The 22,998-nt window shown below is 50.6% G+C and overlaps 1 protein-coding gene across 10 annotated transcripts in view; it reads left to right on the top strand.

Moving 5' to 3' along the window:
• The window catches only part of LOC122370934 (kinase D-interacting substrate of 220 kDa-like), a 93,947-nt gene extending 71,359 nt beyond the window's left edge, over positions 1 to 22,588 (top strand). For 4 of the 10 annotated variants that reach the window (XM_043346912.1, XM_043346921.1, XM_043346892.1 and 1 more), the window contains exons 23-34: positions 308 to 429; positions 689 to 854; positions 1,180 to 1,358; positions 1,612 to 1,733; positions 2,045 to 2,101; positions 3,271 to 3,396; positions 3,761 to 3,934; positions 4,201 to 4,471; positions 5,997 to 6,094; positions 11,352 to 11,484; positions 16,937 to 17,069; positions 21,206 to 22,588. In XM_043346912.1, coding sequence (XP_043202847.1) covers positions 308 to 429; positions 689 to 854; positions 1,180 to 1,358; positions 1,612 to 1,733; positions 2,045 to 2,101; positions 3,271 to 3,396; positions 3,761 to 3,934; positions 4,201 to 4,471; positions 5,997 to 6,094; positions 11,352 to 11,484; positions 16,937 to 17,069; positions 21,206 to 21,680 — 2,056 coding nt within the window. In that variant the 3' untranslated portion in view covers positions 21,681 to 22,588. Of the gene's footprint in view, positions 1 to 307; positions 430 to 688; positions 855 to 1,179; positions 1,359 to 1,611; positions 1,734 to 2,044; positions 2,102 to 3,270; positions 3,397 to 3,760; positions 3,935 to 4,200; positions 4,472 to 5,996; positions 6,095 to 7,930; positions 7,999 to 8,703; positions 10,793 to 11,351; positions 11,485 to 16,936; positions 17,070 to 21,205 lie in introns of those variants that run through there. The other 6 variants (XM_043346903.1, XM_043346946.1, XM_043346955.1 and 3 more) reach the window with 4 other exon arrangements.
• Positions 22,589 to 22,998: the final 410 nt, after the last annotated feature.

Here is a 22,998-nt window from a genome sequence, read left to right as displayed (position 1 = left end):
AGTCAGCGTCCAGAGGTCATGGGTCAGCGGTCAGAGGTCAGGGCATGCCAAAGGTCAACGGGCAAAGATTGAGGAATGCCAGGATTGGAAGACAAGAGGACACTGTAATAGCATTGGAATGGTTTGATGATGCTAAATTAAAACTTCCTGTGTACACATCCTTAATCCTATCTTCATGCATTCTTGTCTTTTTCATGAGCCATCTTCCCATCGTTATCCAATATTCCCCGCCAGTATACCCAGGAATCTTCGTCCCCTTCAAACCCAGTTCTCCCCCGCTGACCGACCCATCACCTCTGCCCGCCAGGATCGGCTCGTCTCTGGTGACGGGCACCTCGGACCTGAACCGGGTCCTCCTCACCGACGACTATTTCTCAGACGTCAACCCGCGCAGCATGCGGAGGCTGATGAACGTCATCTACATCAGTGGTGAGTTACATGACGGTGGATATGGTGTCGTGGTGGCTGACAGTCGTCGTCATCGTGAGTAACTACCTCCATGACTGTCCATTGCAGCTTGTGCGACGTGCATGTTTAAAACGTTTAATTCATCATATTGAAAGCTCTTTATCCCACTAACTATCATATAACTAACTGTCTTTATTTCCCCGATCTTTACCGGTGTTTTCCACATACTTTGTTCCGGAGCATGCACATTTTCACGCCACTATCTGTTGCCCGTCACCAGGTCGTCTTGTGAAGGCGTTCCACATCGACTTCAACTGGTACCACCTGGCATCTTGGATCAACATCACGGAGCAGTGGCCCTACCACACCACCTGGATGATTCTCTACTTCGAGTTCAACGAGAGCAAGCTGGAGGATCGGATGTCGCTCTATGAGCTGTATACGAGGAACGCAAGAAGCTGGGTGTCGGGGACCTTGCTAATGCTCATTCGTATCATTTTTTTTTCATATAAAACTTTCATATCATTTTTTCATATAGTTTTCATATCATTTTTTGTCATATTGTTTTATGTTGCGTTGGGTAGATATTGATATAAAAATGTATGGTTGAGGCATTCGCTATGCGTTTCAGATATAGTAGGCTGCTTTTACGAACTCATGAACGTGGGTGAAAACTCGACATCTACGACGTCTCATCTGCCGATATCGCGCCACACTATGGTCCTCCTGTCTCATCGTACCCCTCACTTACACCCCACACGTCGTCTACAGGATCCGGGTACACATTCCGTCGAGTCGCGAGGCGGACCCGCTCTCTGAGTACGACCGTGACGAGAAGAAGCTGGACGTGTTCCTCTCCTTCCACAAACACACGCTCACGCTGGCGGACATGAAGGTGTTCCTGCCGTTCACAATCAACCTGGATCCGTTCATCAAGAAAGTAGTCAAAGGTGCGTGGGGAGCTTCATGGGGTTATAGTTGCTGATCCGATGCTGAGACGGTAGAACGGAAAGCCTTTGATGGAACGGAATATGTTAGTAATGGGAGTTTTTGTGGCAACACCTTTGGAAAGGTGACTGGTCTTGGTTCTAATTTTTATTTTGGTTTCATTTCTATGTGCGCATTCTTGCAGTACATGTAATACATTATTGTCATTCCACGATGCCCGGATAACAGCATCACGCTATCCTGTGACTGTTTCAGAGGAGCATTTTGACCCGGTGAACGGCCAGCTGGACGGCCCTGCCCCGGCGCCGGCGGCCGCCCCCGCCCCCACCCCAGCCGCCGCTGCCGCTGCCGCCGCGGCTCGTCTCCGAACCACACAGGTGAGATAACATTTCGTGGTGAGCGGTGTAACTCGATTATACTCGACAACTATGTGCTAGGTGGAACTCGGCAATGCTAACACCGGAGACGATAAACACTAGTTTCCATTTATGGATCTTATAAGGCTAGTTGTAGAGCTAGAAGCCCGAAGCCATGTAATGACCCAACTCCCATTCACTCAGGACTAAGACACTGGGTTTAAACCACTCTAACCGACTAGTCTAAGCTTTGAAAGTGTTGGACGTTTCGTGTCTTCCGTGTCTTCCCATCCGGTCGTTCTTCTGGTGGTATAACCGTGCGGTGCTTTCAGCGCGTGTCTCCGCCGCCGGCCGCCCCGCCGCCCGGACAGCCGTGGTTTTATCACTGGGTCAGTCACAGTCGCAGTCCGTCAGTCTGTCAGTCTGCGGCAGTCTTGTCAGATCTTTGCACAAAATACGACGCCAATGCAGGGTCGTCATTGTCTGCGGTTACCTCAGCTTTTCCCCTGTATTTTCATTTTGTGCATCTACTCCTCTCGTTTCTCTTCTGATTGTATTTTAGCCGATTGGTGTGTATTTTTACGCCTCTAGCTGTGTGTACTGAGCGCTGAATGCTGCAAGTTTTGCTGCCTCAGTTTGTGGATTCTTGCACGGCTGGAGCCGCTTTGACGCTGCTCAGAACCAGACTGTATTTTCCCGTGTGATGCTGCTCCAGCTCTCTGGTTATCTGCGAACTGTTGTATGAATAGATCGGATCGCTCTCTTTATCTGAGATAGCGGCTGATAATGACATTCTACACTACAATCGGTAGTTAGAGTTTCTAGTCAGTAGTCACCTTTGTCGTTTTTTGGTAGCTAAATATATTCTATCCTTGAAGTTTACAGACAGCATCCTGCATGCATCATTGCTTAGTTTTCACGTAGCCAACTACGCCGTTGATTATCTATTAGCTATTTCCATTCATTTCTCATTAAGTAGCTAGAAAAGTAGGTAGAAGTAAAAAACTCACGGTTCTGCAGGCCTCCAACGATCTAGTCTTCGCAGCTACCCCGCTTTTGCATTTAATGCTCCTCGCTGCCCATGCAAAGCAGTGACTTCGTGTGATTATTGCCTGAATAAGTGGTTGACATTTGTAGATGGCCCACAGATGCATGACCCAGGCTTGTATAATGTTAAGTTCTTTTTCTCCTCTCCAGCCAAGCTGTGTGATGCTTTTTTTCGTGTGATTGGAACGGTGTTGATATTGTTATGAGGCGCTCTTTTTCTGTGACGTTCTTGCGATACAGATTATCAGCAATATGCGTTTTTTTCTTACTAATCATTGATTGCTGCCGAGTCAACATCTACCAACGCACTTGGCGACTCGTGGCTACATCACAAGAAGTTTAGCGCTTAATTGCAAAATAACCTTACGACCATTCTTGTGTGCCCATGCGAGCATGCAGACATGATCCATATTAGTTTGTTTGTATCTCTAAAGGTATTTGTGTATGAAGCATTTCGTAAATGTGCCTCACCCAGAGACTAACCCCCCTTTCCCCCTCTGACCCTTGACAGCCGGTGGCGGCGCCGGCGCCCGACCTGGCCCAGTGGGCGTGGCCATACGGCAGCATGCCCGCCTGGTCTCCGCCCATGCCGCCGGCCGCCCCGCCCCCGGCGCCGACCCCCAACATTCAGCTGCCCGTGAGTGGACGGGAGAGGAGAGTTGGATTGATGTGGCGACGGTTTAGTTTGGGTCTGATGACAGTTTGAGCTCCATGTGGTGAAGCAATTATTAAGTGTTCGCTACTTTGACAGTATTGTTTCTACCAGCGTCAGAACGACGTTTAAAGCCACATTTGTTAATAATTTATTTAATTAACATCAACTGAATTTCGCTGCGTATCTTATAGTCAAAGTAAGTCAATATAGGTAGTTTTGTTTTGTAACTAAAATACAGTCAAGATAGCCTTTTACTACACAAAACTTCACTGTCTTTTATGATCTATTTGCTCGTTCAGATCCAACGGCCCTCTGACCGTCTTCCCATGTCCCCCCTCCCCCACAGTCGGTGTGCTCGGACCGGCCTCTCAGCTCTCTCTCGGTGGAGGACGTGTGTCAGCTGGTATCTGACCTGGCCGGGATCAGCGCCGAGGCGGCTGCACGCTACCACCGCACCTTACGCTCCAATAACATCAGCGGATGGGTGCTCTGCGCCTGCGAGATGCCCGCACTCAAACGGGTAGGTACCGCGGAGTGTCTGTGAGGAGGGCTAAGACGTTTTGGTTTAGCGCTTAGCGTTTTGGAAATCGTAAAATAAAGGGATGAGTGTATCCGGAGCCAACTAATGCAAGGAATGGGGGCATTACCATGCAGGCTTTTAGTAATTACTCTTCAGCTCTATGTTTTCCTTTCAAGTACCCTGACGATCGACCTCTTCAATACCACGTCCGCTGTGCTTCTCACCCTCCTCCACGCCTCTGACCACCTCCTATCCACTGCTCACAGACGATGAAGATGACGTTCGGCGACTGGGAGACGTTCCGGGCGGCCGTGGAGACGCTCCGAAAACGGGAGGCGGCCGGTCCCACCGTCCCCTGCTCCTCGGCTGCCGACCCCGCCGCCGCCACCTTCACCGCCTCTGCGGCGCCCGTCACCTCCGCCGCCCCCACCTCAGCGGCCAGTGACGCCGCGGAGGCGCGGAAGATACGCTTCCAGTTGACCACGGATAGCGGGAAGGTGACGCAAGCCAACAGCGCGACCTCGAGCACAGTGACGAGTGAGTACGACTTCGGCGCAGAGGGAGCGGGAGTGAGGTTTGGGGGCTGGTGTTCGTATGTGTGAAGTTGTTGCGTGTGGGTTTTTGTGGTCGAAAGAGTAACTTCGTCTGTTGCGTCTATTGCGTCTGTTGATAAAAACGGAAAGAAGGGCTCATTTTCAGCTATCCTGTTGATTGTGAATATGATAGTGATTCCCATGATAGACTTGCAACGGGCCTTCACATACAATTTGTTGTGGTTTGGGCAATGTTGCGAATGCTGCTACGGATTTTTTAGTCTTGTGTGAAGATGTGACGTGGTCCAGATGTTGACTTGGGCGCTGAATTTATCTGTAGCTTGCCACCTCGTTCCATCCAGTAATTCGTTTTCTTTGCGTGTCTGCATATTGTGAACACGCAGCTTCGGAATCGGCCAGCTATGAGACGCCCTCGCGGACTGCCGGTAAGGATCGTGGCGGCCTGGCACTGTTCGATATCGTCTGTGCATCGTGAACTGGAATACCTGCGGTTGGGGAATTTCTGACACGTTTTGACATTATCTGGATGATGCCCACATCTGCCACTGTCCGTCTCACAAGACTCCGCCCACGCTCGGGTGCCTCGCGCTGTTCCAGCCTGTTTTGTGGGCTTCGACCTGCGCTGTGTCTGCATTATGTGCGGCTGTATGCAAATATTTACGTTGTACGGTGATAGGTCCTGGCTTACTGCAGCTGAGGTGGAACTGGAATGTCAGAAACGTTTATTTCGTTTCAGCGAGAGCCGATTCTTTTTTCGGCGAGTAGTTATTCTGCTGCTGCTGCTGCTGCTGCTGCTGCTGCTGCTGCTGCTGCTGCTGCTGCTGTCGCTGTCGTTGCTGGTTTTGTCGCTGCTGCTACTGCTCTTGTTGCTGAGGCTGTTGCTGTTTTTCAACTGCTGCTGCTTCAAACGGCATTTTCAGCGGCCTTGTTGCGACATCTTTTTGGTGTTCAGCTTTGGAGAGCCGAGAGGGAATCGGCTGCTGGTTACACGAAGATACAGGTTGTGGATTCCTTTCAGTTTGTTCGACGTTTGTTTCAGCGATTGAAATTGACCCGATACCTACAATGTACAAACCCGGCTTTTTATGAGAGTGAGGTAGACTAAGTGGATCATTTGCTGCTTTCCTTGGGAAGTTTGCCTTTTTCTTGAACCGCATGCTTGTGTTCTTTGTGATGCGGTTGCCGTTTCTCCAAACACATTCACGGGAACACCATATGCGACAGTTCACTATGCGCCCAGCACAAACGGTTTTCAGACAAGTGATGCGGTTTTCACTGCCTGGTTTCTGTAGGCCATTTGTCTTGTGAACTCTGAAGTGCTCACGTGCTACACTCGCGCCTATCAGTAGCTCTGTCCAACTTGCTTGTCTGCCTCTGGCTCTGTTTAATTTGAGGAACATCCCTTTGTATTTGTCCGGTACCTGATGTCCTGTATCCGACTATCTGGTACACTTAGTGCGTCCTGTAGCTCCCCATGTGTCTGACCGGTGTGCGTCCCCTCTCCTCAGGTCCGCTGGTCTCGGACGGCCGGCAGCCGCCTCCCAGCTCCCAGAGCAGCGGCTCGGTGCGCCGCCGCAGCGGGCCCGACAACCACCTGGAGAAACAGGTCAGCCAGCCGAGACCGACTCCGCCCAACACCCCCACCGACCAACCGGGGCCTGATCCGTGACCTGATCCTCACCCGGGACCCGTGACTGCATCCGTGCTCAGATCAGTGACCCGGGACCGGACCGTGACCTAGTCCGACTCATGACCTTTGACCTGCCGTGGCCTCACTCTGAGTCATGTGTTCCTGCCATCGTGCGGCGTTCAGCTGCGTTGCAGCGCCGCTGAACAGTGCCATACCATTACCGTCCGTTCCTCGGTCCTATCGTATCGGGAGACTTTGCCGAGTCAGGTGAACATACGCTTTGTGTGTGCCCCTACGCGAATGCCTACTGTACTTTCGCCACCTTGCATTGTGTGTGTTCTGTGACTAAACCATGGTTCATATGTGTCATAACCCTGGCATCCAGCGCGTTTGCACGGCTTTTACTAACCGCTCTACCGTATAATCGTTTGTAGTAGAATCATGTGAACGTTCCTTTAAGCTCGTCTCAGGAAGCTGTCTATAGTAAATGTTTGTTTTAAGCGTGAACATGTCTTCCATATGACGTGATCAAGGAATGCTCAGTTCACCCTGTAGCGTGCCGAAGCGTTGTGCTTTTGGTCTTGAACACACGTGTTTCAACGTAGGGAAGTTGCTTGACAATATGCTCGCGATAGGAATACTCAGCAATTACGATTTGCGTGCAATACTTAATCAATATATCAAGTCGATCCAATCTATTTTTGCCATTCAATAGTGTCTTTCATAACACCGGTTGTCAGCCAAGCACGTAACAATTTCGTGTTTGCATGTTAATTATTTTAGGTGGCGTTGGTGAATGTGTTAATCGAGTGCCTTCGTCATTACCTATCTTATTGAGACTCTATATGTTTGGCTGTCAGGCACTACTATGACAAGCCTCCTGTGAATGAAGTTTTATCTATGCTCTTTTCCCGTGTCTCGGTATCTCACATATCGATGTTGTTTTATGGTGTTTAACCAGATGTTTATCTGTGGCTTAACCGCATGTGAGCAAAATATAGCGCATCAAAGGCACAGCTGGCTGTTACAATTACTACGCTGCCATTGCAGGAATTCATTCATTGCAGGGAAGAATGATTGGTTTTCTTTTTAAGCAACGCATACACGTTGGTGCATATTGAGCAAACATTACTTATGTCACGGAAATTTCTTAACGCTTTTACTTATCGCACAGAACATCATGGAATGATCACACTAGCTTACTGAGGCGATTGACAATCATTCTTAGAAAATACTGGAATTTTTGCTTGGCGGCTGCTGCTGCTGTGCACGTTCAACATTTGGTTCTTGATTCGATAGCACATTGGCTCATGGCAGCCATAAGTGCTGTCTAGAACGAATGCTGCTTCAAGAGCGAATGTTTACTGGTCAAGCTTACACATGTATCAAGTCAGATGCAACACTAAAAAAAAAAAAAATAGTTTGATGATTGGGCGGAAAGCGTTCACATTTCAACAACATGATGGGTCAAAGATGCGCTTCGAACGACATTTTATGGTCAGTAGCTTGCCGGAACCTTTGATCGAACTGAAAACATTGCATCCTTCGGCGCGAGATTCGCACGTTTGCATTGGTGGTGGATGCGCGGTGGTGGCGGTGGTTTTGGTGGCGGTTTTGGTGGCGGTTTTGGTTCCGGTTTTGGTGTCGGCGGCGGCTAACTCCCCGAGTGACCTGCCTGCACCGTCTCCGTCAGCTGATCAGAAGGCCTCCACTAACACAGATCGACCGGTGAGTGTGCGGGTGGCGGGCGCAGCCGGAAACACCTCCGCCGGTCCGGCCCCCTCGGCTGCCGACAGTCGCCTCTGTCCACAGAGATTGGATAGACCAGACTTCGTCAGAACGGTCTCCTGGTCCGACGATTGTAAAGTTAGCCTTTTTTGGTAAGTGACCAGGCTTCGTAACAGCTCTCTTTCGGCTTTGGATCTGGTATAACACAACACTAACGCTAGCGTAACTTCTCTTACAACTCATTTCATAGATTCCAAATTTCATACAAACATTTTCTTTTGAATGAATCTTATTTAAGGCAAATTTCGTTGACATCCTGGACTGGCGAACCAGTATCCCCGCCTGCGTCCATTGATATAAGAATGGAGTGATGCGCTCCCTCTTGCGACTCCCCCCCCCCACCCCCTGTGGTGTTCGGTTTGGTAAAGCCCCATTCGCACAGTGCATGATAAGGTAAAGGTGGAGGAATTCCGTGCATTTGTCAGCATCCGGCGGTTAATGGGCTGGGACCGAGTGGATTGTCGAATTCCCTTGCCCCTTGTTAAAACATCCCCGTGAAAATGGCATGCATTTGCATGCAAATGGTTTGGCATCGGATACACAAAAAGTTGTTTGTTTTGCTTTTGATAGCAGTCGTCGCTGCTTAGTATAACGTAGCTCTTTATAAGTGATGCCAATACTTTATTTGTAGTTATCACCCTAAAACTTAACGCCGTTTAAGTTCAAGTCACAACCATCAAAATTTGGATCTCCTCAGCATGTCATTTGGTGCGTCTCTAGTTTGGCTGCTTTAAATGTGTCTCTGACATGACTCGCTATGATCCGACTCGCGGTGACCGATTCGGCGGCCGTTGCAGACGGACGAGCGACGCGGCTCTGCCAGCTCGCAGCTGACGGAGCGGCGCGTCAGTTTCGAGATAGACCAGCGGCGCGGCTCGCTCGAGCTGGCCCGTCTCTCCCTGCCGCGCGCGGGGCCGCTGGAGCGCCGCGGCTCCCTGCCGCCGTCGTCTCGGCGCAGCTCGGCGTTCCGCAGCGAGCGGCGCGGTTCTGCCGACAGCCTGCCGTCGCCGTCGTGCGACCGGTTCGACAGCGCCGCGCTCGGCGACCTGGTGCACGCCTCGTACGCTGAGGAGTTCGACTTCTCCCACTACCTGGAGGAGGAGGCTCTGCTGGAGGAGCGCTCGCGCCGCGGACTGTACCCGATCCTGGAGGGCGGACGGCCGGCCGACGTGACCGTTAACATGGAGGACACGGCCGAGGCGCTGGAGCTGGAGCTGAAGAAGGGCGCGCCCGTCGCCCTGGTGGTCGATGACGGAGAGCATGTGACGCGTGAGAGTGTCGAGACGCCGACGATGGACAGCTGCCGTGAGCTGATCGAGGAGGATGAGAGCGCCGACGAGCAGTATGCGTATGATAACGAGGGGTATGATCGGCTGTAGACGGACGTCTGGGGGAGGCGTGAGGCAGCGGAGAGGGAAGGGAATGGACAAGTCGGGAAGAGGCGAGCGTGGGGGCGGATTTGAAGTGCGATATTGTGTCTCTTGGACCACGCAATGCCAGGACCAATAGTTGTAACGATTCCGCCCCAGAGCTGTGTAAGATAAACAAGCCAATCCGCTGCCAATGAATCGCCTTTCACTGCTCAGGGTACGGATTAGAAGGATAAGCTGCTTTTGATGCCTACTGAACTGACGCACGTGAACGCATTGACGCAAACTATTCTTTTAGCATGCTTGTGACAGCTATGTTGCACTTAGAGCCTCCGTGAACTATGAGCCGGAATAGCCTGGACCAGGTATACATGCTGACATGGGTTTCATGCATCCAACTATCACTATCGATGCATTTTCGCATCCTCAGTAAATTTGCTACGGACGCTGCCTGCCTTTGATATTAGTTACATCCCAAGTAGGGGTGGATTGCTTTATCCCATAGTGGATGCCTTCACGCTGTAACCTTCTGATGTAATATTGATTATGCTCCCATGGTGCCGCTGCGCCTCCGCGAGGTGCTGTAATTATCTCATCGTTCCTGCTAATGGATTCAGTCGCGATTCTCAGTGTCACTGGTTGTAGTGACGGGTGCCGAGTCTCCGCCGTCTGACGCCGGTTTCCGCTTGTCTGCAAGTGCAAGTGTTAACTGATTTAGGAGAAATACCTCGCGCCGTTAGCCGCTACCCGGATCGTTTTCTGTTTCGTGGATGCTCCCCTTTAATTTTGACGGAAGATGTCAACTTTTGCCTTGCTAGTGACTGCCGTAATTTTAGTGGCCTTAGCACGTGCGACTTAACTGATGGAGCAAATATGCCTCTCAAATTACTTTGATAGATTGTTTACCCTCCTTTCGTGACTTGTCAGCAGTGAATAGAAGAGCATATCTGGATTTTGTATATGCGTAACTGTTTCGTAGCGTTTTACTGACGTTTTATATAATCATCTCCGAGGTATCCGATATGTTTTATCGTAACCGTGATGTTACCGATGACATTCTGTCCGACCATGTCACGCGTTGGTCCTGGCATGAGGCTCTGAAGGCAACTTTTAGTGGTTGTGATGCTATGACTTGTCGCTCCGTGCCATCTGCCGCGCGCGGAGTGAATCCAGTGTCACCCCGGTGCCTAGTGGCCTCTCGAACATCGTCCTGAGCCGCCGCAGCTGTGTTGCTGCGCGCGGCGACCATATACTCATCCTATATACTCATTATGTGTACGTACATTCTCAGCAGTAGTGTTCGACGCCAAGCTGAGTCTCAGCATTAGCACGCCGCGCGTGACAGTGAGTGGACCGCTGTGTTTTAGTGAACGGCGCTCGTGTGCGACTCTGTGCGTGCCCTAACACGTCGCCCGGTTATATGCACCGTAGATATGTCACTGGTGAATGTTTTCTATTTAATGTGCTCTGAATATGTTTATGTTTCAATAAACGAAGTGCTGGAATGGCCAACAAAGGAGTTTGTTTTGTTTTTGTCCTCTCGCTGCATCGTGCCGGCATGTTGTCTGTGGCTTAGCGCTAGTGACACGCTTTTCTCTGCCGCTGCACTGGCAAAAGCTCTGTGCGAGGCTGGTGTCTGTTCTTTGGAGCTGCGTTCACTCCGTGTTTGCATGCCACAGCCTTTGTGTGTGTTGTCCGTACACGAGCAGAGCCGCACTGTGACGCTGGAACGCTGCTCTGGCACAGAGACCTGATGGGGACGCGCAGGTACGTAGCTCTGTCACACTGCCTTCTTTGTGTGCATTTTTCTCATTTACTATTTCTGTTGATGCGCAATTCTTTTGTTTATATCCTTTCATTTTTATTTCATTTTGCTTGTCTTGATCTGGCACATCCCTGGGTCACTACTGCTGACATATGACCTAACTAGGTCTCACATCCCCTCCAGTCCAGGCTCCATGACCTGTTGACCGTCTGACCTATGTGACCAGAGTCTGACCTCTGTGACCTGCGTCTGACCTCTGCTGCCCGTCGTTACTCTGTGTCCGCTGTTGACCCCTGTCTCTGACCCTCAGGTGACGCTGGAGGAGCAGATGATCTGGGGCGCACTGCAGACTCTCAACGAGGACGCCTGTGAGGACCTCAGGGAGGACCAGGAGGTGATGGCGGAGGAGGAAGAGGAACAGGGAGAGGACGCCGCCGCGCAAGGTCAGTGAGAGAGGACTCGATGGACGAGCTCATACACATGCAGACAGACACAGAGACTTATGCAGACAGGGACTGACAGGGACAGAGGCAGAGAGACGATCGTAGTCACAGATTCAGCTGCAAACACAGACTGGCAGAGTCACACACAAAAACAGAGGTAAAGACGGGCTTAGTTACATTTGTGCAAGCCTAGACACATATGCAGAAGGGCTTTTAAACGGAGGGTGTCGTGCACTGGCACACATATACACATAGTCGTGAACATAAAACAGCCGATCGGTATAAAAGCGGTAAAAAGCGCCAATGGCTGTTTCTGAAACAGTGACTGCTGGCGCACAGCTGGGTGTTCAAGTTTTTGGATCGTTTGTAAAAAAAAAAAAAAAATCCATCAGAATGGGAAAGTCAGCATGACCCCATTGTATGTTATGTTTTCGTAATATTTTGGGGACTAAGGGTAAACTCTATGGCCCAACTCCTGACGAGCCGTGTAGCCGGACGAACCGACCCCTGAATACATATTTTGCATCCATGGACCCCTGGAGGGGTATGTGTTCGACTGACCTCAAAGTACCACGACCCAGGTGACCCCGCAGGGAGGCGGCCTCAGCGGGGCGCGGCGGGCCGACGAGCCAGATGGGCTGCGACACCGGACTCATACCGGGGTTAGATTTCTGTGTTTTGTGTTATGACACTCTGCCCGTTACACTTGTCAACCGGTCTCTAGAAACCACTTTTCTGGCCCTTTGTAATTTCATCCACACGAATACACGATTACCTGTGTCTATAGATGATCACCCCACTCCTATGCATTATACGTTTACTAACATTCATTAAAGACGAAATGCATCTATAAACAATTGAAATGCATCAGCACAGCTCTGGCAATATCACCTCGTAGAAAATGTTACAACTCACCAGGTCACTAGTCAGTAGGATGGCGTGGTGATAATGCTAGTATTTTATGTGTCTGGAATGTGGATGGGAAGGTGGAAGGTAGAGGTGGCAAAAGATGAAAATTTTGGGAACCAGACTCGAACCAGACCCGGCTGGATATTTCTGGAACCAGTCAGACCCGGTCTTAGTTGGAATCGGAACCAGTTGGACCCGTTCCCCAAAAGTCAATTAATACAAACTACTTGTAGGTATCGTTAGTTGCATCAAGTAAAACAGCCTATTTCCCACTGGGAATACTCACGAGCTATTGTGTGCAAAGAAACATTCACTTCATTCACTTCATATTTTGCAATAATGTGTAGTGTGCAATATGTATAGTTTATGGAAGGACCCGGTACTTGGACCCGACAGAAAATTTCCTGGAACCTGTCTGTACCCATATGGGTCCAGACTGGTTCTTTGGACCGGGTCCTCGGGTCCACATTTTGCCACCTCTAGTGGAAGGCATGTAGCCCTGCCTCATTCAGACTGTACATGTTTGCTATTGCACTCGATGCGCTGATTTTTTTGTTGTTGTTGTTGGGTTAGGCCCTTTCGGTCCAATGGGACCATTTCAGAGCCGGGAGGATGATAGGATATAGGGGAGACATTGGTCTGGGCAGGCATCCTAGTGAGTCACCGGGGCTGAGCCCGTCCAGAGGACAGGCCACCCAGCCCCAAGGTACTCACTGCACCCGACTACGGGGTGCGCTCCCTCGGGAGCAGCGGTGCCGCTCCAAGGGAGCAGCCCGCATGAGATAAAGTTGCCTGTCTAGCCCGGAGGAGGGTTGCGGCGTGGAGGAGAAGGATTGTATCCTGAGGATAGAAGCACGGAACGGTGGATGCGCTGACGTCCCATCTTCCTTATAAGTGAATGCCAAGAAGTGAATAATGCAACCCCTGGCTAAATCATTGGCGGTGTCGGCTAAGGGGAGGAACAGTTAAAGTGATGCGGCGCAGCAAATTTTCAGACGTTTTTAACTGGCGTCATCTAGGACAGAGGCTTAAGCTCGATGTACTGCGGCACAGCATACGCCATACTTCCAGGCGCCCACCGCTATGGCACCTAGCGGACGATTTTGTACACTTCAGTGTAGTGCGGTACAGTATGCTTTCAGGCGCTTGTCGCTAGTGGCATCTAGCGGCAAAAGTTAAAATGTGAAGTTTCATGTGTTGCGGCACAGCATGCTTTCGGGCGCTCATCGCGAGTGCCATCTAGTGGTGAAGCGTTGAACTCTACTGCAGTGCGGCACAGCGTGCTTTCAGGCGTAGTAACGCTATTGCCATCTAGCGGGAGAATGTTTAAAACTAGTGTATGGCGGCGCACCATGTTTTCAGGCGTTTGTTTCGAGTCATCTAGCGGGAAGCGTTGAACATTAGTGTAGTGCGGCAAGGCATGTTTTCAAATTTCAAGTTTCAGGTGCTCATCGCTTTTTCCATTTAGAGAGATGCGTATCGCGTGTACCTCTAAATTCAGTGTATTGCATCCAGGGGCGTCGTTTTGTATAGGCCTGGTAGGGCCCGAGCCCTACCAATGTTTATTTGGGCCCTACCAGTGTTCGCTGAGCTCTACCAATCTTTTGTCACTTATCAGTTGGTAAAAAATCAAAATAAACAGATAAGCAAATAAGCATATATGTACATTCGTCACAGATGTGTGTGGCCTGTGGGCCGTAGACTAGGAGCTGCTGTCGCGAACCCTTCGCAAGCCGGCAGGGGATTCTTAGGGAACGGCAAGGTGTCCTCACTCCTCAGGCCGGCAAAGGGTCTTCAGAGGCCGGCAGCACCTTCAGAAGTTCAGTGGGGTCCTTAGAGAACGGCACGGTACTCTCAGACTCCGGTGGGATCCTCAGAATTGCCGGTGTGGGCCACGCAAAAGTCACTGGTGGGTGTCCGTCAGATGCATATGTCGCCGGTGAGGGCCCTCTTAAGCGCCGTTTCGGGGCCCTCAGATACACTGGTTTGTGGCCATCACAGATATGCGTGGGACCCTTAGAGCTGCTGAGCTGAGTGCTGGTGCGGGCCCTTCATAGGACGACAAGGGGACCTCAGAGGTCGGTGGTGCCTTTAGGAGCGCCGAGGGGGTCCCTTTAGACCGGAATAGTATTCTCAGACGCCACTGGGACCCTCAGAGTCACCAGTGTGGACTCAGTGGAGCCGTCAGAGTCGCTGGTGTAGGGCCTTAGGAGCCTCTGATGAAGACCCTCAGAACTGGGGGAGAAGGGGCCTCAGAAACGCCGGCGTGGGCTCTCAGAAACGCCGGTGTGGGCTATCAGAGGCACTCCTCACAGTTATTGGGGCCCTAAGAGAATTGGTGTTGGACCATCACAGGCGGGCATGCAGCTCGTAGAGCCCGCTCCTAATAGGCCGGTAAGGGCCCTCAGAGGCCACCAATAGGCTCTCAGAGCCGAGGCCACCAATGCGCCCTCAGAGCCAAGGCCACCAATGGGCCCTCAGAGGCCAGCAAGAGATTCTCAGAGACCGTGAGGGGCAGGCTGGTAAGGGGCCCTTGGCGGCCTCTTAGGGCCTTAACTGGTGACAAGGGCTCTAAGAAGTCGGCGTGGGGCACTTACGAAGATCTTAATACGCCACTTAGGGGCCCATGAGATGCTCTGACGAGTCCTGTGGGGTCCCTTTGAGACGAAATATGGCCAGCGTGGACCCTCAGCGGCCGATTGGCGCCGCAGGGACCCGAAGGGCCCCCTGGACCCGATGGGAGGGGCACGCGCCCCCTGTGCCCCACTTGGCTACGCCACTGGAATCTATCATGCTATGTTTAAGATCTCTGCAAGATGTATCCCCCGTTTGCTGACACTGCAGAGAAAAGACAAGCTCGTGGAATCTCGAAGAAATTGTGGGCGTCACACGTTGACACTAAGGGACACCGTGCCGAGTTGCGCAAGTGGAAGCACAGTGCACACCGAGTAACGGCCACCAAATGAGTGGTACGAGTTGAAGTTAGTCGGCAAAGTGATAGTGGTTACATTTTGGTATGCCGACGGGGCTCTGCTTGTCAACTTTCTAAAACAGGGGCGCACAATTGATGATGTGCGTCCATTCGATAGACATCGAGGAGAGGCTATAGGGAAGCTGACATAAAGTGTGCACCTGATCCACGGCCACGCACCTGCGTACTTGCGCGGGGTGACGATAAGTTAAGTGATGAAATGTGGCTTCGAGTTGTTGTCGCATCCACTTTTTTCCGAACCCTGCACCCTCTGGTTGCCACCTCTTCCCCAACATAAGGAAATTAGCAGTGGCAACTTCGCTGACTGCAGGGAGACTAAAGCAGCCGTCTTGGACGTGGGATGGGTCCAAAACCCAATTGATTATGGAGACTTTGAGGGCTCTCCCGAAGGCCGAAGCGCTGCGCGAAATGTGTTTGTCTTAGCGGTGGTTATTTGAATAAATGAACTTTTTTGTCTAATAAGTCGATGACGTATCTCTCTGCTTCTTCATGGTCGGGCATGTAACTTTCTGAATGCCGGCTCGTACCGTCATCCTTTTATTTTGGCAAGCAGGTCTTTCTAACTATCGTGGTGTTTCGAGACCTCGTTAGTTGTCGAACCCTGCGATTGGCGTGGGCCTTCAAAGCCGTTCCTGGCCCCGTAGCCGTCTTTTTCATTCGGCTTGGGCCATCAAAACCGTCCCTGGCCCCTTTCAGCACAGCCGTGCTTTTAAGTCGGCGTGGGCCTCTTTCAGAATGGCGTGCATTCCTCCGACAATATTATAACTGCCTATTTAACTGCACGTTTTGTGCATGGAGCTCGTTGAGGACCTAGACTTCCAAAATGTTTTTTTTTAGATTTTGGTTTGTCTTGTCAATGACCAGGGCGAAAAAATAAGTGGCCGAAATCCGATGAGAAAGGCAGATTTGGGGGTACCCTATACCTTTTAAGCCCCGCCACATGTGGCCGGCCGCCGCCTTTGGGCCCTATCAATCATTTTCGGAAAACGACACCCCTGTTGAATGCAATTTTCTCAATAAGTGAAGAAAAATGTTGGTAGTTGGTAGCTCAACAACACATTGGTAGTGCTCAGCTGAACATTGGTAGTGCTCGGGCACTCCCAGGCCTATACAAAACGACGCCCCTGATTGCATCATAATTTTAGGCGCTTACTGCCGGTGCCGTCTAGCGTGGAGAATATAACCACCGGACCAATAACGGCTTCTATCCAGCTGATGAAACATCACAATTCTATTATTCTACGTGCATCATGCACATACGTTATGACAACACAAATTGCTGTGGACACCACGGAACACCACGGATCACATAATCACGGATCTTGTAATCCGCGATAACACTGAGTTTTTACACCGCTAATGATCAACTTCATCATTATGGAAACATATAATTTTGGTGCCTACTATCAACATTGCAATCGGGAATCTCTCTCTCTCTCTCTCTCTCTCTCTCTCTCTCTCTCTCTCTCTCTCTCTCTCTCTCTCTCTCTCTCTCTCTCTCTCTCTCTCTCTCTCTCTCACGTCTGACACTCCTCCCCTCTCCCCTGGCAGAGGAGGAGGCGGAGACGGCCGTGCTCTACCTGCAGCGCTCCCCCGGCTCCCCTCCCGTGCCCAGCGGGATTGAGGAGGTAGTCGGCTCCAGTAGTCACGGCCTCTCGCGGTCTGGATCGGTGCTCTCAGTCAGGTAAGGCGTGGGGGTGGGTGATAGCACTGACTTTGGACTCTTGTCAGGGGCGACAGTTAACTTCAAAAATATTTTGGATATTTATCCTGGGGCTTTATTCTTTTAACCCATTTACGCCCTTCGTTGCGTTTTCGCAACGCAAGCAAGCGTCGACGTGATCGAAGCTTGAGAAGTGTGTAAAAGAGACTAACCGATGAGACAAGTTTCAGCGTGTGTAGCATGGTTGTGCGCATGATACTACGCAGTTACAAGTCTGTGCGGCCGGTAAGTTACTGCCTAGAGCTCCCAGAGGGAAGTCGAAGGTTTTGTGAGTGATGACGTCACGAAAACCAAGATAAGTAGGCTAAGTGCTTAATTATATCGTAATGAAAATTGTGTAAACATATTCTGCAGAGTCCCTACAATAGCGTAGATATGCATTTTGTTAAGAAATAATGCTACAAAAAGGGTTTGTGACTATTTTCAAATATGACTACGGTCGCGTTGCGGGAACGCAACGAAGGGCACATCGGAAAGACAGCGGTGTTGCGAAAACGCAACGATGGGCACATTGGCAGGGTAGCGGAAGTATGAATATCAACAGTAGACTTCACTCGTGATACGCTGTGGGTTCTCTCTTTCTCTCCCCCATCTTCCTCCCTCTCCTCCTCGTTCCCCAACTCTCTCCCCCTCTCTCTCTCTCTCTTTCTCTCTCTCTCTCTTTCTTTCTCTCTCTCTCATTTTGTAGCCATGAGGCTGTAGCGGCGGAACATCTTCAATTAAGGGGGGGGGGAGCACTGCTGACTTTTTGTCTCATTCTTTCTATTTCCATTTCCATGCAACGCCTATCGGGATAATGTTAAAATGGCAAAATCAAGGGGGCACTGTGCCCCGGTGCCCCCTCCCCCCGCTCCGCCGCCTATGCCATGAGGGACGTATATAGGTATGTTTAGTTCAAGGTGCGCTCGCACGTAAAATGTTGCGACACATTTCACATTTGCTGGCTCAAACAGCCACAAACACTCCTTTCTTTTTCTCTCGCAGATTTTCGGCCTCGGGCTGTTCGTTCACTAAGCAATGTGTTCCCATGCATCTGAAAATCGCATGGTAGGAAAAGGACCCATGCATCAAATGGTCGGCGATGCTAACGGAGCTGAGAGATAATTAGGTCCTTTGGAAATTGGATCTACTATGTACATTGTGCATAAATAATGAATAACGGGGATGTATTCTGGTATCAGGCGACAGATAGGCATCGCCATTCTCTGGATAGAATCTGCTGACTACCAGCATTTACGTTAGAAAAGATAACTGAGGGTCGGCAAATAGTGGGATAGGCCCCCTCTGAGGGTAGCTGAGCCCTTCGGCAGGGGTAATGAGGGCGGACCCATGGGAAAATAATAATTTTTAGGATTCATAACTCGCATAGATTCATAAGCTGCTTGATGTGGAATATACGCCTGTTTTCTTACTTTGATAGGCTTTTTATCTAATCAGACCATTTTTAGAGCTAGCAGGATTATTGGAATTAGGGGAGACATTTGTCTGACCGGACACGGTCAATCGTAGACTGGAGACTGAGCCCAGCCAGTGGGCAGCCGCCACCCATGACCCACCCCCTTCCCCCCTCCCAAGCACTCACTGCACCCGGCTACAGGCGCGCTCCTATGTGAGCTGCCCGATTGCGATATACGTTGCCGGTCCAGCCCGGAAAAGGGTGATGCGTGGAGGAGGATTCAACTATCCTGAAGATGGAAAGGACGGATTGACGTCGAATCACCATTCTGTCCTGGCATTGTCTCGAGAAAGAGGTTACACGTGAAGGTCGCTGAGAGTGGGGCCATGAAAATTTTGGATTAGGTGTAAACATGATAAACTGGGACTTGGGAGTCGATTTGTTGTGATGCGCTACGCCTTACGCGAGTAATTTGTTAGAGCCGGATCGGTCCTTTTTTTCTTTTTGCTGAGAGTGGGTACGACTAACCTGCAATGGAATTTAACTTTACTCCAAGGAGGGTGATTAAAAATGATTGCGGATATACGCGCATACGAGAGGCACTGGTTTACTCCCAATCCTCCGTTTAATTGTATTCAGTGTGCACTGTGCAGGGTCTGATAGGTGGAGGTAATGGATCTGTCTAGCTTCCAAAAAGAAAGCATCAATCACCCTGGATACGTGTCGACCACAACTTTAAATGAACAGCAATGGACAACGTAAATGGTTGATAATGACCGTGTTGCCATCTCCCCGTTCGCGAATCATGAAGTTATGCTTCCTCACTGAGGCTCTTAGGCGGGTTATAGAGCATGACGGATGTGGGTTCCGCATTTTCAAGCAATAGTTGTCAACAGTTGATTGATGTTTTGTCAAAACATATTAGCATATACGGCAGTTCAGTGTACTTTATGTCCGTCTGATGTGCCCGTCGTTGCGTTTTCGCAACGCTGATGGCGCCCGGTGTGCCCTTCGTTGCGATTTCGCAACGCATGTTTTTTACGTTTTTCTCGAGAAACTTTTGCTGCAGGCAAAAATTATTTTCGATTCCATACAAGGCCCTGGTAGGAGCATAACATATTTTGATTTCGTCGATTTTCATGATGGTCAATATTCCTGGGCATAAATGGGTTAATGGCAAAGCCTCGCTTTTGTTTCGCCTCTGGCTTCATTATTGCTATGAAAACTTATGTATTGTATTCGCCAACCAACCGCATCTCGATTTTGCGATCATTATCATTTGCCCCACTCTTTCACCAGAACATCGATTTATATATTGTTTTCATGTCATAGATTAGTACACCTTTTTGCGTTGTTCGATGGCCAATCAGCAAAAGCCATTCGTCCGATCAGCACATAGGTGGCGCCAGTGAGAGGCATTCCGGCAAAACCTTCGGCATATGGGCAAAACGGAATGCTGATCCCACTCCACAGTTCGTCAGTTGGTATTACCTTCGCTATTCGCCATAACTGATTGAGTTCCGGCAAAACCTTTGACGATTTGGATAAATGCTTCGTCATTCGTTAATATCCCTTCGTCGTTCACCAAAACATCCCCATGCTAATTTCGGCATTCCTCATAACATTTCGTCAAAACTAAAAACAGATCGCCCCTTTACAGAGAAGTATAAACATGACCGCGTTTATACAGTGCAGTGCGAGGCATAGGTGGCGAAACTCGTAGACCATTGATCCACATAAAAATCGGTAGCGTTCATGAGCGCCATAGGTACAATGTAGATGGACGTATAGCTGACATGTTATCGGCTGATTGATAAATGGACAGGCAACAGAGCAACAGGCTGGATAAGTTAACCCCGCCTCAAATACCAAGGAACAGGCAACAGGCTGGATAAGTCAGCCCCGCCTCAAACCAAGGTGTCCGGCCGGCAGGGCCCGGCTTGCCATCTGTCAGCCATTCCCTCGCGAGTCCGACCGGCGCGGCCGCCCGAAGCGTTGTCCCATGACATCGCACGGGCAGTGACGCGATAATGACGGCCGACTTCGTGGTTTGTATCGAAGCGTTTAGGAGTCCGACGCTCAAGAACCTACATGCCTACTCGGTATGGCGCCGGCAGTCTCCTCGTAGCTATGGCATAACTGCCTTTTTCGGAATTCAATGGTTGGTTGCAATGGTTGCAAATTGCGCTGGAACTGTCATAAGCCTCATCCCTGAATGCGTGATTAACGTTAAACATTGAATATGGCTAGATAAGCACTACATCATTGACATTTTGATCATTGACGAAAGTTTTAAATAAACAGTCATTGTTTACGCACAGTACCGATGAATTTTGCACATCGACTAACCATTTTGTGAAATGTCGAAGCATTATGACAATCTGACAAAGTGTTTTGCCTATGACGAACATTGTGCTCAATGACAAAGAGTTATGCAGAATGGTTAAATGGAGTCCAGCCTGTTTTGCCGACCGTCAAACAGTGATGCACGTCGCCGATGGGTTATGCTGAATGACGCTTGTTCAAACTGATGCCGAAACGGTTATGACGATTGGCCATCGAACAACGCAAAAAGGTGTATTGACCCTCCGACTATTGTTTGCCACCGTTCCCATCTGCTGGCTCCAACTGCCCGTCACCTAACCCTTCATGCACCTCTACCGAACTCCCCGGCCCTCACTGACCCGTTCTGTCTTTTCAGGGCCAGCTCGGTGGGCGGCGCGGCCAGTCCGGAGCGGCGCCGGCCGCGCACCATCTCGGTCCGCTCCGTGCGCCCCTCCAGTCTGGTGGGCTCCTCGGTCGACCCGCGCTCACCGCCCTCCGTGCCGCTGACCTGTACGGACGACCCGGACCGCCTGTCGCTGGGGTCCTGCCACTCGGAGGCAGCCGCGACGGCGGGAAGTCGGGCCGCCACGCCCGGCTCTCCACGCCACAAACTAAACCAGCTCAAGGAGTATCTGTCTCGGACTCTGCCTCAGCGCGCCCGGCCCACTCCGAACGGGGAGGCCCTCAGTGAGGTGACCCCTCTGGTGGAGATTGTCAGACCCGAGCTACACCGGCAGGAGAGCTTCGATAAGAAGTCGGAGAGTCGGGAGGGCACGCCACGGCGGACGACGGTGGTGGAGATGACGCCGCTGGTTGGAGAAGAGCGTTCCGTTACCGACTTGGATGTGTGAGATGGTGGGGAAGGGGATGTTAGAAAAGGAAGACTGTGAGATGGTGGCGAGGGTCTGTCTTGGCTGGTAAGAGCCCGAATGGCTGGTGAGAGCATGACTTGGCTGGTAAGAGCCAGGTCAGAGTGTTGGAGTCTTTGAAATTGTATCTGATGTGGATCGGACTGGAGGTCGGTGTGTGACACCGACCCGCGACTAGCTGCCTAGAGACCAAAGATCGACGGTTTATGGCTGTGTGTAGCGAAGTTCAGCAGACTGAGTCTGAGTTCAGACTGCGAGACAGTCTGATATTTTCTCGGATGCGCCGAGCCAGCGAGCTTTAATGCCGTACGCTCCATTCCAGGAGCGGGTGGGTCGAGTCTTGTGGTTAAACTTGTACTCTATACGACCGGCTAGTGTTGTCATGACGCCGTATCCATGACTCAATCTGTGGACTATTCGTGATCCTTCTTGTGCTTGTCATGTCTATCAAACTCTGTCGTGCCTCAATCGAAGTCGTAGGCAACTCATATCTCACCTTCATATGTCTGCAGTGATCAGCGATTTTCATTCACGCGCACACGACGTGTGCAAGAACTTTTGCCTGTGCATCGTTGCCGAACTAAGTACTCTAGGTGAGCGAAGACATTCGCTTCAGCGCCGACCTGTGATTGGATAGGTACACGCGCGGATGACGTCACCTGCTGCCGTTTGTAATATCCCTATGGGATGATGATTCGGTGAGCGGGAGAATAGGCCCTGGCGGGGGTGTACGGGCGAGAGGTTCATTTGTTACTTACCCTGGCCCAGTCGGTGCGAGGTCGTTTCCGAGAATGTGCTGCGTGTTATGTGGCGGTGATGTTGTGCTATGATTATTCTATTGACAGCGTGCAGACGACGATGTGCAATACCAAATACATGACGCTTATTTATCGAGTCTGTTGACGGAAAATAAAGATGCGCGGTGGCGTGGCCGCGTGAGCTACGCTTGAAGATGCTCGTAGTAGTCGTGACGCTTCATTAGCTTTGAATGCGTTGCAACAGCCAACACGTCACACGAGGCAGTGGAAGGGCTCGGAACTGGTTATGTGGCATAACATAAACGTTTCGCGATCTTTTTGTAGCAACTGCATAAAGTCTTTACTACACTGAGTCGCGATCTCCTTGTAGCGACTTATACGGCCTTGGTAGCGAGAGCGACCATATGATTTCTAGTGTGATCGCCTTGGTGGAAAAATAGGCGAAAAGTGCCATCGTCGGATTTCTGTACCCACAAAGGATTTTCTTTTTCCTTCCATATGGCAGTATCAGTTTCGTACAAACATGACGCGGTAGGTACGAT

The sequence above is a fragment of the Amphibalanus amphitrite genome, unplaced genomic scaffold, assembly GCF_019059575.1.
Source record: "Amphibalanus amphitrite isolate SeventyFive unplaced genomic scaffold, NRLGWU_Aamphi_draft 000035F_arrow, whole genome shotgun sequence".
Taxonomy (NCBI): domain Eukaryota; kingdom Metazoa; phylum Arthropoda; class Thecostraca; order Balanomorpha; family Balanidae; genus Amphibalanus; species Amphibalanus amphitrite.
This window is presented reverse-complemented; position numbering and strand designations above follow the sequence as displayed.